The 18,626-nt window shown below is 37.6% G+C and overlaps 3 protein-coding genes across 4 annotated transcripts; 1 reads left to right on the top strand and 2 right to left on the bottom strand.

Annotated features, from left to right (window-relative positions):
* Positions 847-4,582, bottom strand: LOC105168339 (D-cysteine desulfhydrase 2, mitochondrial). 2 transcript variants are annotated; one of them, XM_011088393.2, is made up of 9 exons: positions 4,449-4,582; positions 4,256-4,369; positions 3,744-4,061; positions 3,329-3,371; positions 2,873-3,217; positions 2,017-2,146; positions 1,671-1,847; positions 1,352-1,585; positions 847-1,091 (listed from the first exon to the last, which is right to left on the bottom strand). In XM_011088393.2, the coding sequence occupies exons 2-9, from the start codon at positions 4,256-4,258 to the stop codon at positions 1,088-1,090; spliced, it is 1,254 nt and encodes a 417-aa protein (XP_011086695.1). In that variant the 5' UTR covers positions 4,259-4,369; positions 4,449-4,582; the 3' UTR covers positions 847-1,087. The 2 variants fall into 2 exon arrangements, with proteins under 2 accessions (XP_011086695.1, XP_011086696.1); XM_011088394.2 differs by lacking the exon at positions 1,671-1,847.
* On the top strand, positions 6,185-11,519 carry LOC105168340 (protein SDA1 homolog). The gene is made up of 15 exons (XM_011088395.2): positions 6,185-6,644; positions 7,318-7,494; positions 7,576-7,700; positions 7,787-7,928; positions 8,292-8,441; positions 8,528-8,581; positions 8,687-8,782; positions 8,863-8,922; positions 9,042-9,116; positions 9,191-9,244; positions 9,334-9,435; positions 9,543-10,178; positions 10,323-10,421; positions 10,740-10,847; positions 11,086-11,519. The coding sequence occupies exons 1-15, from the start codon at positions 6,246-6,248 to the stop codon at positions 11,230-11,232; spliced, it is 2,424 nt and encodes an 807-aa protein (XP_011086697.1). The 5' UTR covers positions 6,185-6,245; the 3' UTR covers positions 11,233-11,519.
* LOC105168341 (oxysterol-binding protein-related protein 1D) lies at positions 11,627-18,626 on the bottom strand. Its single transcript, XM_011088396.2, has 8 exons — positions 17,533-18,626; positions 16,171-16,527; positions 15,714-15,801; positions 15,110-15,588; positions 14,035-14,190; positions 13,490-13,798; positions 12,828-13,172; positions 11,627-12,449 (listed from the first exon to the last, which is right to left on the bottom strand). The coding sequence occupies exons 1-8, from the start codon at positions 18,064-18,066 to the stop codon at positions 12,276-12,278; spliced, it is 2,442 nt and encodes an 813-aa protein (XP_011086698.1). The 5' UTR covers positions 18,067-18,626; the 3' UTR covers positions 11,627-12,275.

Below are 18,626 nucleotides of genomic sequence, written 5' to 3' on the forward strand. Positions count from 1 at the left end.
AAAATTAAAAAAATATTCAATCCCCCCCCCCCCCATTTTACATTCGAATGTTATATTTTTGAACTTATAAGAAAAAAAAATATAAGTATGTTAACCTCATTCACATATATATTATATTTTTCCCTATATAAGTATAAAAACAAATATGAAAAATGTTAAATGAGAGATAAAATTAAAAATTTATGTAAATTTTTTGTTAGCGTCACTATTTTTTATACAAATCATAAAGGAAATGTATAAGGTGTAAAGAACGAATTTTCGAAAATGTTGTAAGTATTACTTAAATAATTCTTTAGAAGAAAGCATAATTTTATATTTTTGATAAAATTTAAGTATAATTAACTCTTATATATATAATATAATTCGTTCGGTGTTATAAGTTAAATAAAATACAAAATTACGATAGGAAGTGTGAAGCAAAGATGAAGGTTAGAGTATTTACCCTGTGTATGGGTGAAGGAAGGTTAATCTTATGATTAATTAATCAGTATTAATGTTACATTTAGACATAATGGTTTTGAATTTATGAATTTCAAATTACTTCAACTCTTCCTTCAAATAATATTTTATTGAATATTGATAAATTTTAAATTTTTTTTATGTAGAATCATTTGAAATTCTTACTTTCGTATGACAACATTTTAATTGATATAGAAATGAGAAAATGGGAGCGGGCGAGGAGCATTGTGACTGGGATCATGTGTGTCGATCAAGATTGTTGTCTAAACGAAAACTCTATCAGTTTCAACATACAGTAGATGTGGATTTTGTAATTTGTACACAATTTTATCAATAGATAATTTATACTCGTATCAAAGAATATTTAAAAATACTGAAGACATTGGATAGCTTGTGCTCGTATGTAAAAGCATTCGAAAATTTTGAAGGTATGTGAAAGTACAAATTGTCATCATCTAGTTGAGCATAAATCTGACTTGATTGAGTGAGAATTCCATCATAGCTTGCCATTACGATGATCCTAACTGGGCAACCTCTCCACCGGAAGCATTCATCCATAGAAGCTTACCCTCCGAATCTGAATAGGGATTGAACCAAAAGACACAAGATTCGGTTGCCGTTCAGCAGTTTACCTGCGATAATCTCGATCAAATACAAGAAAAGAACTAAAAGCGACTCGGTGACCATGATAACGGGAGTTTTAGTCGATGAAATGAGAAGTTTATACACGATAATCTTTGCATTCCAGTTGGCAGTTTCAGAAATCGCAAATATGCAACAATAAGTGATTTTCTCAAGATTTGCATGGTTTTTTACTATAAGCCTTCTGACTGCACTATAGTGTTAAAGCTGAAATATGAATTTATCATTGCATCAATGGTTAGACTTGTACCTGAAATCTTCGTCAGGTATCTTGAAGTAAGACCTGTAGCGCTGGGCTAGGCCGAACATCCCCAGCGTTCCTCCCGTGTGAAGCATCACCACTTTCCTATCTTCTAACATGTTTTGGCTGAGTTTTGTTGCAATATCCCAAGCAGCCAAAGTGTATATCGGATCCACAAGAATACCAGTTTGCCTGGCTATTTTTTGGCATTCTTGAACTTCGCCTTTCAAAATATTCCCGAACCTGCAAGGATGCAAAAAGTCCTTGTTATTTGGAAAGTCGAATGCGTATCAGGGTGAGGAATGTGAACTATCAACTCCTTGATTACTTTCTAGGTAAGCTGCGCTCGACCCATTGCACAATTTCGGCATTGACTATGCTTGGGTCTAGGCCGTCAGCAGAAGACATAAAACTTCTAAGATATTCAGATATCAAATTTTGCTCCTTTTCTTTGTAGGCATTGATTTTGTCAGCCAGCATCACTGCCGTTACCTCCCATGGAAGTCTGATTTCCGAAATGGGACCAAAGAAAAAAACGAGAAGTTGTAAGTTGCTAGTATACCTCAGCAGAATGAAAATGAGGCTCAAGTGGTTTTCAAAGCAGAAACTAAACTAGGAGTAATAGTAGATAGAGACGACTCGAAGCATATCGAGAACAAACATAGACGGCTCACCCTAAACATAAAGCTCCAAGAGCCAAACCAACAGCTGTTGTCCCAGTGCCAGCATCCACAACAATATTTAGTGCCTGATCTTTTCCAAACAAGTGGTTTTGGGACAAGTATTGTATCAAACGCACGACGCCTGTCAGAAATCATAAGTCATTAATGTCTCAGTAAAGCATCTGACACGCACAAGTACAATGCAATTGCTAAACAGTGGAAAAATAAGAGTGGGGTTTCAGATGCAACCCTGCGTGCAATATCTTACCAACTACAGAACAGGAGTAGACAGAAGATAGGAAATATACAACTAAAACGAAGCAAACGGGTGTGCTTGCTCAAGCATTAGAAATAGCTAACAAAGCAAATGATGCAATGGAAACAGCAATAACAGGTGTGATTACTGAAGAACTCTGAAAACACATTTATGTCACTTGAGACATACCGAGAATGAACTATCACGGAAGCATTACATTTCATTTTCACTCGAGGCTTTCGAAAATTGAAAGTCAACTTTTTGGTAGTCAGAAACCTTCCAAGACATTGTGGGTAAACTAAAATTTTTTTGAAAATTGAATAAACATGGATCAGACTTCCAACATGACAAGATATGTTAGAGCAGTTTATCTTATATTAGGCATAAATATGTTCAGTGTGTCTCATCCCGAGACACCACAGAAAAAGAACAAGTGAAACCCAATTATAACAATAAACAGCTCCAGGACATGTGAAATGGTAACATGAGACAAAATGGGAATTTCTTATTTCTTGAACAAGAAATGACCATTACAATAGGGGAAGATGGTAAATGACTGGACATTAAGAAGAAGAGGAAAATACAATTTCAATAACTGAAAATGCTAAGTACCTAGTAATGCAACTGAATCTCCTGCACCTTCGTTTATAACGACAACTTTTCTTGATTTTTCAGGACATTTGACAGGATCTGCTTTGGAGAAGTTCTGTTTCCCAGATGAATGATTTCTGGACGAAGCCCCCAATATATCATCAAGCCATATAACGGATCCATCACGGCCTGCCACTGACTCAGCATGCCTCGTGAGCATTTCTTTTCTTTTGGCATATAAAGATCTTGGAACATAAACCACATTTCCATATAATGTAGAAACAAGATTGTAGCCAGTTAGAGTCTCAGGCGCTTCTCCTCGAAGAAGTAAGTGTGGCCTCAATCCTCTCTCTGCACATGACACAGCTGCATTACGTGGAAATAAATGGTTAGAGCTGCATTATCCTTGCTCGTAACTAAAAGACTAGAAAAACACCCGGAAATAAGGATGTCCTATTTGACTGCAACATAACATACCAACAGCTGCAGTGTGCGCACTTTGGCAGCCCCCACATGTAACCTAGAAATTTCCCAAAAGGATGTCATTTCATTTTACACATATTCAGAGATACATAATTATTCAGGGTGACTCTAAATTTTTTAACAAAAATTCTCAGTTTTACATTACTATTTGACATAGTAGTTCTATGCAGCAATTCGACAAACGAATGTATTGCAAAACACAACTCTCATAGTGCATTGCACATCACTTTCATCATCATAACTCAGATCACACAGTAAAGACAGTGCTAGTGTTTACAGGAATAAATGTTCCAAAGTGTAGTTGGTCAAAATTTTGAAATTTGGCTGCAAACTTTATCATCAAGGAACAACCTAGATCCACTCCGAATTAAATAACACCACAGGAACTTTGTAGGCAATCCAATCTCACCACATCAGTCGCGTCATAATCCTCAAGGAGGGGAAGCAGAGCGTCCAATTTCCTCGCCTTGTTACCATTCACCAAAGGATGCAACAAGTCATCCCTAACCACATAGAAAGATGGAAAAGATTGGTTCTTCTTCATTATGCCTTCATCAAGGCATGGTTGGGTGATATTGCGAAACGTAACATCCCCATTTAACCCATCTTCCTTTGGATTCAAAATCATTATCTGGTTAATTTTCGCATCCGGGCTGTTCAAAGCCCACCGTCTATCAAGCAATCTCAACACAAGTTTATCATTTACAGGATTATGCTTCAAAACACCCTGAAACAAACAACCTAAAGTGATAAGGATTTGCTCAAAAAAACCAATGCAAATTCACATGCACATACATAATAGCCCATATACATAATCAGTACTCAAAAACAGTTGATGGGCGGTGCTATTATACGCCTTTTTCCCACTTCCAACTTACAGCAATCCTTTTGAACAATGAGAAATTATTAAAAGGGCCCTACCATCTCGTTTCAACAGTTGAAGCTGCTCAGGAACGCCTCAAGCATAGAAAAAGCTCAAGATGAACTCCACAAAAAGAGATACTACAGTTCACCAACTATGAATAACGCATTTCACTGGAAAACAAATCGCAAAAACATTCATTACTTGTACAAATTCCAAATGTAAAAAGGGGAAGGAAAGCAGGAGAAGTACCTGTTGGTTAATTCTTGGTAGCTACTGAATTCCCATGAAGATGATGTAATTATCTGCAGTAAAGAAATGAGGGTTGGCTTGGGAAGCCTCTCATTTTGGGAAAATTTACTATGGACAAGTAACAAGTTCTTTGTTGGTTGGCGAAGCGAATTCTAAGAACTAGCATTGTTTGAAATTAAAGCGAGTCTTTAACTTTTCCCCTCCCATTTTAGTTATCATTAGTTTCATTCTAATATTGATTTGGGTCGAAAATTCAGACCTCTCTAATTTGGATTTGAGATAACATATTTAAAATTGATATATTTAATATTGAAAAACGACAGTCGAAATTTTTTACAATAAATGTATTTATAAGACTGAATTATGATGTCATCTCTAATTGGGTGTTGTTAGATGATCGAGTCCTAATTTTTCAATTTCTTGATAGGGTCGGATCAATAGGGCACGGATCTTGGGTGCATGGTTGGTATTTTATTTATAATGGAGGGCATTTATGCCCTTTTGTAGATAAATCATATTATGTCGCTAACAAATACAAAATAAGGTCAAATTCTATTTGGATAGATGGATTTTAAATTTTCAACGCAAATTCTTTGAATTTATTCCAATTTAATTCTAAATTAAAAGAATTTTAATTTCCTCTTAAATTTGAATTTTTTTGTAATATACTTATGGATTTCAAAATTTTCTAATTATAACTACATTATTTATAACAAAGCTTACACAAACAATCCGTGAAATATATTACACTAAAACGCCCCTCATGTGATATAATTGTAATTTTATAAAAGACAGGGCATATTTATATTATTTGACCTAAATTTATATGTGTCAACGTAATTTACTCTTCTTTTCATTATTTATTTTTTTCTAATATTACAATATTATTATTGTTAATATTATTATGATTTGTTTGGCCAAACATGTATTTGTTCATGTACACATTCGACATAATTAAAATCAAACTTTAAGTAAAAGTTAAATGTTGTTTTTATAACAAGTGCTTTACGATATTTATATTTATATTATCTATAAAAATAAATCTAAATAATTTTCAACTTTCACTATAAAAAAATAATTAACAAAGTAAATTCACATTTCATTTTAACACCACTAAACCAATTTTTTCATTGTATCAATAATACCTTAAATTATTCTTTTTGAAAAATTTCCATTTCTTGCTATTTATGAAAGTACTCTTCATTTTTATTTTTAAAATCAAATGTTATAAAACTTAAATAAAGCTAAAAAAATAAATCAAAAGCTCAATACTGATACACTCATTTGAATTTGATTTATTAAATTTAACAAACTAAATTTAAACACAATTTTTTATTTAATAGTTTTCAAACTCGGTTCATCCGGCAAAAACAATAAATATATTTAAAAGCATCAAATTATTTAAATTCGACTTATATTTGATTCAGTTAAAATTTACTTAAACCCGATCAGATCAATAATCAATTTAAATTAGATCTAATTTTTCAAACTCGATAATATTTAAATAAATTTGAACTATAATGTGTTCGGTCCGAACTTAAACTTAAGTAATTAATTATTTCTTTTTTACTAACTTAAAATAGAAAAGAAAAGCTGGCCATCAATACCAAAAAAAGGAAAATACATTACGGAGGAGCTAATGCAAGGAAAATCGCTGTCGCGTTTCTAATGCAGCTCCTTCACCGACCCAATAGCGCTTTTATGAAACCTATTCAATTAAGTCATTCTCTGTCTCTCTTGGGTTTTTCTAGGGTTTTCAGCTTCCCCTCCCAAAACCCTCCAACTCCGACGTCGGCAATGGCCCCCGACCTCGTCGCGGACTCGATATCCGCCTCCGGACTGACCTCAGAAAAGCTCAACCTTCCGAGCCTTCAATCCAAAATGAAATCTGATCCTGAAGGCTATAGTTCGGAGCTAACCTTGATATACAAACAATTTAAGTCATCTCTCGAGCTGTTCCAGCAGCAAGTTGCGTTGAATTTCACATCACTCAGTGGGATTGCTGCTGACTCCACCGTGGCAAAGGATTTGGGTGATCGGGCTATGTTCTTAGCCCACGTTACTCCGTTTTATCCGAAAGAATTAGCTCAGTACCCGAATGAATTGGTCAGGTTTCTGGAATCTTCTGCCCGGAATTTGCCGTCGGGACTTAGGGTGCATGTGGCACAAGCTCTGATTCTTTTGATTAACCGAAAGGTATTTTTTTATTTTTTCCCCCTGATTTGTTGAAGTGATATTTATTTAGATTGGTGTATTCCGAGCCAGAAAGTTTGGTTTTTGTCACTGTTCTTGGGATTTCGTTTATGTTTTTTTTTTTTTGGCTTGGGTCTGATTGTATCATCTACCAGTTTAAGCGGACGCTTCTGTTTTAATTAGCTATACAATTTTTGTATTCTACTTTATTTTTAGGATAAATCATTCTTATGTGCTATCTTGCCACTTTAAGTGTCTTCATGATTGTCACAACGGGCCATAGAGTGGAGAAAAAGTCGATGATATGGTAGCATATGTATATCTGACAGGAAATGTGGAATGTATAGAAGAAGGTTTTTGGTGCGTGGAGTGTGATATGGTAAAAGTACTTTGACGTAACAGGGTATGTGGAATATATAGAAGAAGGTTTTTGTGGCATGGAGTGTGATATTGAAAATATGCATAGCAGCATATGTCATGGGACATGTGGAATGTATAGGAGGTTTTTGTGGCATGGAGTACATTAGGTGTTTGTATCTGCAGGGTTTAAGTATTGGATAATCATATTTTAGTGGAAATGTCTACTTTATATTTGTATAGCCAGGAAGGACAGTTTTTATGTTCAGTTTCTATGCCTTGCAATGGCTGTTGCGGATTGATTTCTTGTATATTTCAGATCATTGATATCAGAGAGACACTTGTAGTATTCATGGAGCTTCAGACATTGGGGGATAGGGCATTGAAAAAATTGGCTTTTTCCCACGTCATTCATAGTATTAGACGCATGAACCAGAAGCATAAAAACGATCCAATGAATAGGGCGCTTCAGAATGTTTTGTTTGGAATGCTGCAGGTATATTAATTTGCTTGCAAATTTCTTCATGTATTCATTATTCTTAGAGTTGTCTAATGCATGAAAAGTGTGGCAAATTAGCAAGAGGAAGAAGCGAAAGCAAAGAGAGCACTTATTACTCTGTGTGATCTTCATCGGAGGAAAGTCTGGTTTGATGACAGGACGGCAAATGCTATATGCATGGCATGTTTTCATTCTTCATCAAGGTTGGAATTCTGCAGTTTACTTCTGCTTGATGGGTTCCATATCTCTAATTGACATACAATTATCTGAAACATATTTTGTTTCTCAGGATCATGATTGCTGCCCTATCTTTTCTTCTTGATTTTGAGAAGATTGAAGATGATGATGATGATAGTGATGATTCCGGCAGTGAAGATGAGCCAGCTACTGAACAACCTCAAATAGTATTGAATAAAGAAGCGATCTACAAGGTTGGTTGGTCATTCTTGTGACTTGGAATCTGCCCTTGTTGCTTCATTGGACGAGAGTAGCCAACCTTGTGATTATGAATTGCAGGGAAACATTCATCTTTCCGATCACTTAACTTGACTCTAGTTGGAAATTTTCCAATTCGTTGCTTTTCTCTAAGATTGGTTTAGTTAATAACACCAGTCTCTTCTTGAGTTATGGATATCCTTCTAAACTTCTTCGCAAACTTTGTCTGAATCATTATCTGAGACATCAGTGCTTTTTCTGCTTGGTTCACAAAGGCAATGATGTAAATAATATTAATATTTTTTTTTATTGCTGACGTGTTTGCCTCACTGTTTATAACTTTATTTTTGAACGTGTAGGCAAACCACAAAGGCACAACATCAAGCAAAAAGAAAAAGAAGGCAAAGCTCCAGCGTGTTATCCGTAGCATGAAGAAACAGCAGCGAATATCATCTGAGAAAACTAACTCAAACTACTACTCACCACTAAACCATTTGAAAGATGCACAGGTTTTTGCCTTATACTTTTCTGTCTCTTCTGTAATATATTCTGGCATGATGCACAGATCAGATCTGAATAAAAATTCTGCATGCAGGGATTTGCTGAAAAGCTGTTTTCTCGCCTGCAAGCTAGCAATGAAAGGTTTGAGGTAATTGTTGTTCATATTTATAACTTTGACATCAGATCCTTTGTGCCATTGTGTAATAGTCTTGTCCTTCACTTATCTTTTCAAAATTCTGTTGTTTTCTTGCAGGTAAAAATGATGATTCTTAAAGTTATTGCCCGAACCGTTGGTCTTCACCACTTGATTTTGTTAAACTTCTACCCCTACCTTCAGAAATATATCCAGGTATGTTAATGTGCTACTACTCTCAAGAGGCAAATGATGTTGAATGTTTATTAGCTAAGTCTTCTTTTATTCATTTGCAGCCACATCAGAGAGATGTCACAAATCTACTTGCAGCAGCTGTTCAGGCCTGCCATGACATGGTATCTTCTTTTATGTTAACCTTTATTCTTATTTACCAAAGTTTGGTCAGCCTTAGTGATTTCTGTTGTTATTCGTTCTTCCAAGAGATATTACTGATCCTTTGGTTCTTTTCTATTAGGTACCACCTGATGCAGTTGAACCGTTGTTTAAGCAAATAGTTAACCAATTTGTACATGATCGATCACGCCCTGAGGTACCATTGTGTGTGTTTAGAATTTTCTTCTATGTTAATTGTTTCTTAGTTACACTCCTATTATCATTTTACAGGCCATCTCTGTGGGTTTGAATGTGGTGCGAGAAATATGTTTACGGATGCCTTTGGTAAACTCCCTGATAGCATTGAAGTATGTTTTAGGTCCACTTCTTTTCTTATTTGTCATAGTGTCTCATGTGTGATTTTCTGTTTACAGTTGATGACCGAGGATTTGCTGCAAGACCTTGTCTTATATAGAAAATCACATGAGAAAGCAGTTTCTTCAGCTGCTCGTTCACTTCTTACCCTATTTAGAGAGGTACATGCCTCTTTCTCTCTTCTGCTTGTCAAGTGGCATATATGTCATAATATCATCTATGGTAATAGGCAATTCTTGTGCTGGAGGACTGATGAAGTTTCGTGCAGGTTTGCCCTTCACTGTTGATCAAGAAGGATAGAGGTCGGCCTGCAGACCCAAAGGCCCGACCTAAAGCCTTTGGTGAGGTGCATGTTGCTAGCGACATCCCAGGCGTTGAGTTATTGGAACAAGATGATCATGGTGATAGCGATGAGGGCCTAGATGGGGAGCACTATGGTTCCTCTACAGATGATGATTGTCAAGAGGATGATGGCATTGGTCTTACTGAAGAGGATAGCAATGTTGGAAGTGATGATGATTCTGAATGTGAATCTGGTGACTCCAGTGATTCTGCTCATGAAATGGATGATGACAGTGGTGGGAGTGCTGAAGATGATGAAGTGTCTGATGAAGACGATAATAATTGCAATGCTGATGACGCCAGTGATGAAGAGAAGAGCGAGGAAGATGCTGATGAGGAGAATGACAAGTCGGGTTTACCGGAAACTGATGCTGTTAGTGCAACGAATCCTAAATCAAAAGCAAAGAAAAGGAAGTTTGCTGATTTTGAGGGACAGCTGAATGCAGCCAGTAAAAGTCTTCGTGCTCTGAAGAAATTAGCTGGAGCTAGCGGGAACACCTCTTCTAACACAGATGATGGCATTCTTTCTAATGAGGACTTTCAAAGAATAAAAGAGCTCAAGGTTTGGATCTTCTTAATACTGAATCAAGCATGTAGTAGACATTGATTTCGATAACTAGTGCTTCTGTTTCGATCAAGCAATGTCTTACTTGTTTTCCCTCATACTCCGATGCGGAGATAATATCTCATTTACATTCATGATTAGGCTAAGAAGGAGGCTAGGGCTGCCTTAACTCAGCACGGATTCAAGGTTCCGAGCTCAGACCAACTTAGCACCAAGAGGGTTGATGCTGCCAAACTTGAGGTGAGTTCGGATTCTTAAGTAGCAGACCGCTGATTATCCAGTACATCAGTACAAAAAAAGGGAATTAATGAAAATGATATAGTTTGGTCAATATCTCCAACTTTGATGTGTGGATGTGATCATGCTTAACCAGTGTCATCATGTAGCACATGTCAATCCTAGACAATAAATATATATTTCTCTGACAATTCAGTTTTCAGAGGATCTTAAAATTGAGTGACAATCAGCTTGGAAATTCTTATTTCTTTTTCAATCACATAATTGGCCCTCTTTATCTGTAGTGAAGACACATCTCATGCATTTTATCCTGCATATCAGGCTAACATAAAGAAGAAGTTAACAAAGGAAGAAAGATTGGCATTGATAAGAGCAGGGAGGGAGGAGAGAGGGAAATACCAATCTCGGACTGCTATGAAGCAGAAGAAGGTATGTCTTTTTTTCACTTGTTAAAGAAGTTCCTCTTGACGTGAGAACCTGGCGTTTGGTTTCTTCATCTTGTCTGCAAGATGTCCTATTTGTTTTTGCTTTTTCATTTTGAATCCTGTAGGCTTGTTATGAGACTGAGGTTTGGTTTGGTTTCGTTTGACATAGAAGCATCATAATGGGGGATTCAAGTTTATGTCTAAATACTATCCTAATGTGTTTATCTTTCATTGTTGGACAGACCGGTGGTTTAAGCAATCGGCAAAAGGAACACAAGAAAGCTATGCCACTTGCTGCAAAAAGAGCCAAGATAGCAAAAACTCGCCAAGAGAAGAAGAAACAACAACGGTCGAGCAAACAATTCCGTGGACGGAAAGCATGGAAATAATGACCAGCCCATTGCTCCTGTCTGGCGTTTTATGTATTATCTTTCCTTTCCAATCGAGTTTATAATTTTACTAATATTTAGCAAAAGAAAATCAAAAGGTGATTGTCAGGTATTCAACTTTTCTTGTCCTGGTCAGCGGTCTAGGTATTATTTCCATTCTCTTGTATATGATATCGGCATGCATGTCGACTAACCCCAGAAATTTTAGCACAGGCATCTTTGATACAACACAAGTCAAAATGCTTAGAGGTTTATTCAACTTTTATTGGATTAATATTTTGGTTAAATCTTGTTAATTCTTGTTCGTTGCATTAAATATGATAAGTTTGATTATCTGTTTCTTTGTGTTCAATTCAACTAAAATCCATTTAAATATAAATTAATTAATTACTAAATCAAATACAAGTATAATTTGACTCTGTTGGATGGATGTTTTCATTCGTTTTCAATTGAAAATGGAACTGGAAGTGGAACCATGAAGACTTCCATTTCAAAAGGTCAAAAAGCATCATCTATCTATCAGTCAGCATGTTGTCAAGGGCAGTCTAATTTGCTGCTGCTGCTGAAGTAGACATAAGCTCTTGTGCCATCTAAGGAAAGCTCGGACAGGACGATGTGTAATGCTTGAGATCCAATTAGCTCATTCACAGCACAGGGTCTCCTGGATCTCAGCAACTGGTTTGACCTGAGATTGGTTTTGCTCAAATGCATCAACAGTTGAGTTCAGACAGCAGGACCAAATTGCCATGGTTTCACTCAATTTCAATGGGAAGAATATTGTGTTAAGCACATATACACTTCTTCCTGCATGTCTGTCTTGCCATCAAAATATACATAGGACAAATCTATAAAGAGCATCATAACCAATCTGAAGATGACCACCGCTCCCATAATTGACACATTTCTTGTGTCGCTCAACATTGGCTTCAAAACTGGTGGTCCTGATATCTTTCCTGTTTTTCTTCTTGTTGAAAGGCCGTGCTTCTTGAGTCCGTAAAATTGTGGAAATGGCTGACTGGGGTATATGCCTTACCTGAGAAAGCTCACTCTTCAACTACAGAAACTGGGATATCACAGGGCTGCCCGAATATGTCAGGGATTCCATCCCAGTTATGTTTTTCCCTTGCTTCCCAGTATCCACCCTTGTAACTGTAACAACCATCCTCATCCTTGCGGAACCATCTGGGTTGCCAGCCTCTGTCTTGCAGCTTCCTCGCCTGCGACAAATGAACATTGAGTAAATCAGATAATTAACAAATTATTTCAGCAACGCTGGTCCCAGCTTTGTAGTCTTCTCAGTGGCACCGGCAAAACTATAGGAGTGAGTTATAATAACAGCTTGAGTAATGATGCTAACAACCATTGGAAGTCTCCCTCATAAACTGAACGAACTTTTGAAGAAAAGGTGAAGCAAACAAAATTTAGTAGGGATTTCAGTAAGGTCAAACCATACTCGGTAACTCGAGCAAACGACAATACACATATGACCAGGAAGTATATACAATTTCCCAAATAGACCACACAATTATTCAATGAAAAAGAGTAGACACAACGGCAATAATGTCAGGTGGAAGACTGTTAAACAAAATATTCACCTGTCTCTGCAATTGTTCAAGTCTCAGCTTCTCTGCATTTGCCAGCTCATATTCTCCATTCTCCAAATGCCTTTGATCGGGTCTCAGTCTTGAGTCTGTTGGTGGCAGCTTCTCCTTTAAACCAGATGTCAATTCATTTAAAGATATTGCAAATGGTGTAAGATTATATCTTGTCTTGGTAACAGATTTATCTCTTTCCCACAGCAAAACGGCTTCTGTCATTGGATCATATCCCTTGGGCTTAGTAGTTGGATCTCCCATCACATAATACATTGCTTCGTCCCACTTCCCTAGCAGAACTGCCACTTTCTCCCCGGTTCTATTGTCTTGCACAAATCCATGAACCTAAATTTTGACAAATCAATAAAATTTAATGTATTGTATAAAAAGAGAGACAAATTCACAAGCCATTTGCCAGACACCAAGGAATGCACCCTCGCTTATGCATTTTTCTTCCACTGGTAACAGAAATTCAAAGGACAAGCAGATCCACTGGCTTGGAATAATATTTGTAACAAATTTATGTGCATATCCCATAAATACTGGTAAAATCGTCAACTATCTCTCTCTTTCTTCCAAGATTCTTTCATCCATAGAAAAGGATGGGGGATGGTGGAAGGCTTCAAGATTAACTTGAGTACCCTTGAAGATCAAAAGATTACCTGATGCGGATTTCGGTCTATGATAGACTGCTCCTTGAACTTGAGCTTGCAAGAATAGTTACCACTGCCTTTTATGCGCATGGTTCCGTAATGATCACAATAGATTTTACCAATTATAATGTTGTATATAGAAGTAGTGACTTTGCTCCACTGAAATGTCTCGCCATCTTCAAACTGAAGGGTAATAATCCCAACAGGGTCAAGCTGGATGGAACGGCCCCAGAACTTGCCTTTCAGATTAGAATCTGCCCAGAATTTCCAACCCCTACCCTCACAATGACAGGCAACAATCATTGGATGATGACTAACCTGAAACACAAAGAAACTGTTGGCCCAAAAATCCTGACCTTGGGACATGTCATCTCTTATCTCAAAGAAACAACACAACATACAACCTTCCATGTTTATGACTTATACACTAATCGTAGAAAAGCAGAAAGTAGGCATCCAAATCATAAGAAGTTTATATTATCCAGAACAACAACAACAACAATAAAGAGGAAATCCCTGAATTGAGGAAGTTTTGTTGAATAAAGAAGAAACACCTTTTCGGAGAAGAATCTCAAACCCTTATCAGGATAGTCAGCCTCATAGGTTTCCCCAAGGAGAGGGTTGAAGGGTTTGCATTGTCGACCTTCTGTTGATGCATAACCAGACACTGCAAAAGCTGCTACATTAAGAATTCTCATTAAATCATTTCCCTGCAGAAGCAAAAAGCAGTGTTAGCATGCAAACTCAACAAATCCAACGAAACCTTAAACGCCGAAAAGATTATAGATGAGAAATGATTTATAATTGTAACTGAAAAAAATGCAATTATCAATTGCAGTATGACCCATTATGTGAACAAGACATATATATTTAAGCGTGTACAAGAAAAGTGGAAAAGACTGCAGGATATGAGAAATGAGCTCTTCATATACTTCTTAGCTGGATCAGGAAGCACTGAATTCAAGTTCAATAGTCAAACAAATCAACACCAAAAACCTATGCAAAAAACTGAGACTATTCAACGGACTTCAAAATAGCCCTCTGGGTGACTAATGTAACTTTCATATAGTTGTTATCTGGAAGTCTTAAGCTTGTCAGCTATAGTTTCCAGAAGACTCAAATTCCAGACCACATCAAAGCATGTGGGCATTCGTCACATTTAATTACAGGATGAAGCATCAGATTAAGAAATCATTTAATCCAGGCAATCCTGCAGACCTAGTGCAGGAGCAATTTGATCAGGCCGGTTTGATGATCTAAAGGTGCCATCAACACAACTCTTTGAACTAGGAAAAGCAACTAGTTTCAACCCTTCCAGAGTTACTTCACAAAAGCTGGTAAAATAACAGTCTTGCTTGCTACTTGAACTCTGAATTCTTATTGTCATTTGAACTATATAATGCAGTAGGACCAAAGCATGGTGTAAATTATAATTTATAACCTTCTGGATTCTTTTAGTAATACCCAGACGGATCTCATGCCAATGGAAATGTAAATCAATTTAATAGAATTTGCAAGTTCAAAAATCATTGAACAACCAAAAGAAGTAACATAAGACTGTCCGAGACGCAAAAACCCTAAGAAGGTGGTTGCACAAGATAAATTGCAACCTCCAGATGAGGACCTGACCTGTTTTCCCCATTCCAATGCTCGGTCAACAAGATATGAGTACTCCAAGTCTTCAAAGCATTTCTGAAGCGAGGACAAAGGCTCATTGAAGTACACAGGAAGGCAAACACCTGACAAATCCTTGCCTATGTTATCCTTAATTATTGACCATAACCCAACTGGCTTCTCTTTCTCCTTGGGTTCTGGTAAATAATCCCTTCTTTTGATGTATGGAAATTCAATTGCCTTTATTTCCATACCAACTTCGCTTAACTGATTAGAGAAGGAAGATTCTTTTTCACAAGTCCAGGGGCTATGAGCATATATTGGATTATCTCTACTCCGATACGAAGCACTTCTTAGAGACTCAGCAGACAAAAAGTCATTCGTGTCAAAAAAGATACCATCGTCATCATCTGTTTCAATATCCACACCATATCGGCTTTCATTATCTGCATCTGAGTCACTTGCACTGCCCTCAGACATGACTGAATAGAAATCTGCAACAATGTCAAATAAAGGAATTAGGCAATCAAATTGTCTGTGAATGCTATCATAGCATAACAAAACACATGATTCAGTATCATTTGATTAATCAAACATGCAAGCGTAAATTTGAACTTACCACTGAACCTTCTATTGCCTTGTCCACAGCAAGAATCTCGTCCCTTTGTTTCATCAACTACAGTTGTTTCCAATTCTATCTTCTCTGTCTGCAGCAAAAAAATTGGTGTTAGAACCCTTAAACGCTCTACGAGCCCAATGAGAGAAAGTTAAATGAATAGATGCGCAATAGGAACTAAGACCTTACGTCAAATCGTCAATGGATCACAATGGTCGGGTAACATCAAAATGATAGCAAAGTTGGGGAGACACAAAAAACATGCTTATAGCCTCAGCTTAGGGATAAACAATACCAACAGGAGAAAGAGGCATCTTCTGATCATTAGAAAAAATACTTTGTACCAGGAGATACTGTTAATGAAATTAAAAACTCACTCCGTTGTCATTTCAACAAAGTGCATTGGATCTAAAATATCAAAGTCTACCCTATATAGAAACATAAGAGATGAAGAGTGCACCTCCAGTCTTCTTAATGTGTCCAGCAGCAAGATGTGTTTGAGTTGAAGAGTCTTCAATTGATTCTGCATCTCAGTAAGTTCACCTAGCATTATAGACTCACAGTCTTTTACAACTGTCTCACTGATGCCCTCCTGCATTAACCGTGACCTTAGCTTTTCTGTTGATACAACAAATTCTTCAGAGGGTGCTAAGTCGTTGCTTGTTAATAGTCTAGGGAATTTATCTTTAGCAACCAGAAGAGCTTCAATCCATGAAGCCCTGTCTTCTTTGGATTGACAACGCAAGTGGAGAGTTTTTGTTCCTGTGAATATGGAAAGTCTTTTGTCATCTGACTTGCTGGCCCGAACTGAAGAAACCTGTTCAAGATATTGTTGGCTAGAGAATGAGGTGCAAAAAAATGGTAGCTTCAATCTTCTTTGATCTAATGTGAGCATTAGTAGATGCAAATATCTTTCCATAACAAGTCTACTTCAGAATAAACTTACCCAGAACTGGCTTTACAGCAGAAATTTCTACCAGATAGTTAGCTAAGACAAGGAACTGGCAGGAGAAAGGGGAATGAGAATAGCAACACTTCTATTTCGTAGTCTCATTACATGTCACAGGCACGAGGAAATTATGTTACGCGTTGACTGGATGCACATATTTTTCAAATAAACCAAGAGCACCTAAAAGAAACCTGTTGCTCAACTTCACTGCTATCATTCTCCTGTAAGCAAGGGGAAAATAGTCTGTACTAAGAATAGTTCCCAAATTGCAAGAGCCTATTTTCAGCAGATCCATATTCCACATGAATTATTGTCATTGCACTGAGTGTATTCTCGGAAGTGTAGAGCAAAAATAAGGAATCGATGAGATTGAGATGACGAGCCCTTAGTTTTTCATATTTTTCTTCCCCTCATAAACTAGTTCATTCTAACCAGATTGTCCAAATTCATTACTTTCACTGATTTCTTTTAACATGGTGAGAGCACAACCCCAGAGACCCTTAGAAAAAATCTTCTCCGTCTAGCATTAGTACTTCAGTTGCATAACCATGACTTACCAAAATACTAAATGACTTCCTTTTATTTAATAGCTTTTCTAAGCAGTCCATATCCAATTAGAATCCTATAAACTGACCAATTAAAATTCTCCAAGACAGCCGAAAAGCATGCAGGTTTGGAAGATGAAGGCTTCATCTTTCCGCCAGTTAATATAAAAATAACACTTGCACAGCGTCAAATACACACAATATTTAATGACGAGCCTCTTCATCAGTGGAGCAAACTGTGAGACCTATCTACATTTAATAGAACATACAAAGTAACATCATGGACATAAATACCCATTTCAGATACAAACAAAATAACTCAACTGACCTTCAGGTGTATCTCCCCAAACGGCTTCCACCGCTTCCCAGACCCAAACCCATTTCCCCGGAGACCGTTAGCGCTCCCACTCCCACTCCCACTACTACCCTTCCTCATATACCTCCAACTTTCCTCCCCAATCACCCTCACCCCCTTTTCCCTAACCGAACTCACAACAATCTTATCCGGCCCGTGCACCTTGTAATACGACAGCACCCCATCTTCCAACACAAACCACCTTTCCCTCCACCCCTTCCCGTAATTCACCCATTTATACAAAATCCCAGCCACACTCTTAACCTCATCATTCTCCTCGCATTTCTCAGCGTGCAAATCACTTCCTCCACCACCCCCATTTGTCGACAAACTCCTCCTCGAGTTAAAACTCACCGGCCTCAGAATCACATTGTTGCTATTATTACACCTAACACTCTCATCAGAGCAGTTACTCTCAAACACCAGCTCCTGACTTAGGGTTTGCGACTTCACCACAGCTCGATCCTTCTCAACCGACACCGGAGCAATGCAGCACAGCGGATTCATGCTTCGATCACCAGCACCACGAGAATCGGCTCCGATCTCTCCCGGACGACACCGTTTCGGAGCGAGAGAAAGCCCGGAGCTTCACACCCGATCGGAAATCGATTGGGCGATAACTCTGAGAATATGACATATGATGATTCCCAGCACCGGCAGCAAGAGATTAGAAGAATGAGAAACAACAGTGAGCGATGAGATTATACATATATATATAAATATGTACAGTCTCACAACGGATCGGGTAATAATAGATACAGGAACGCGTGTATGTATAGGTGAGAGTGTGTCTGTATGTATAGCTGCAGATCCAATTAATGGGAGTGTTGTCAGTGTGAGAAGAGGGGTGCGTAGGTTAAGCAGAGGCATTTAAATGCATGGGTTTCCCTTTGGGTTAGGCGTAATGATTACGGGGGACAGCTAACGTGCGCTGTGGTGGTGCTATTTGCGGAGGCAGCGACTGCGAATTTTGCTGGGGGTCTCTGGTAAAATGTGAAATGGGTTGGGTGCAGGGAAAATGACATAAATGGGTTTGCAGGAGGGCGACAGGTTTCCTTTTCGTGAAA

This window comes from Sesamum indicum, linkage group LG8 (assembly GCF_000512975.1).
Source record: "Sesamum indicum cultivar Zhongzhi No. 13 linkage group LG8, S_indicum_v1.0, whole genome shotgun sequence".
NCBI classification, from domain to species: domain Eukaryota; kingdom Viridiplantae; phylum Streptophyta; class Magnoliopsida; order Lamiales; family Pedaliaceae; genus Sesamum; species Sesamum indicum.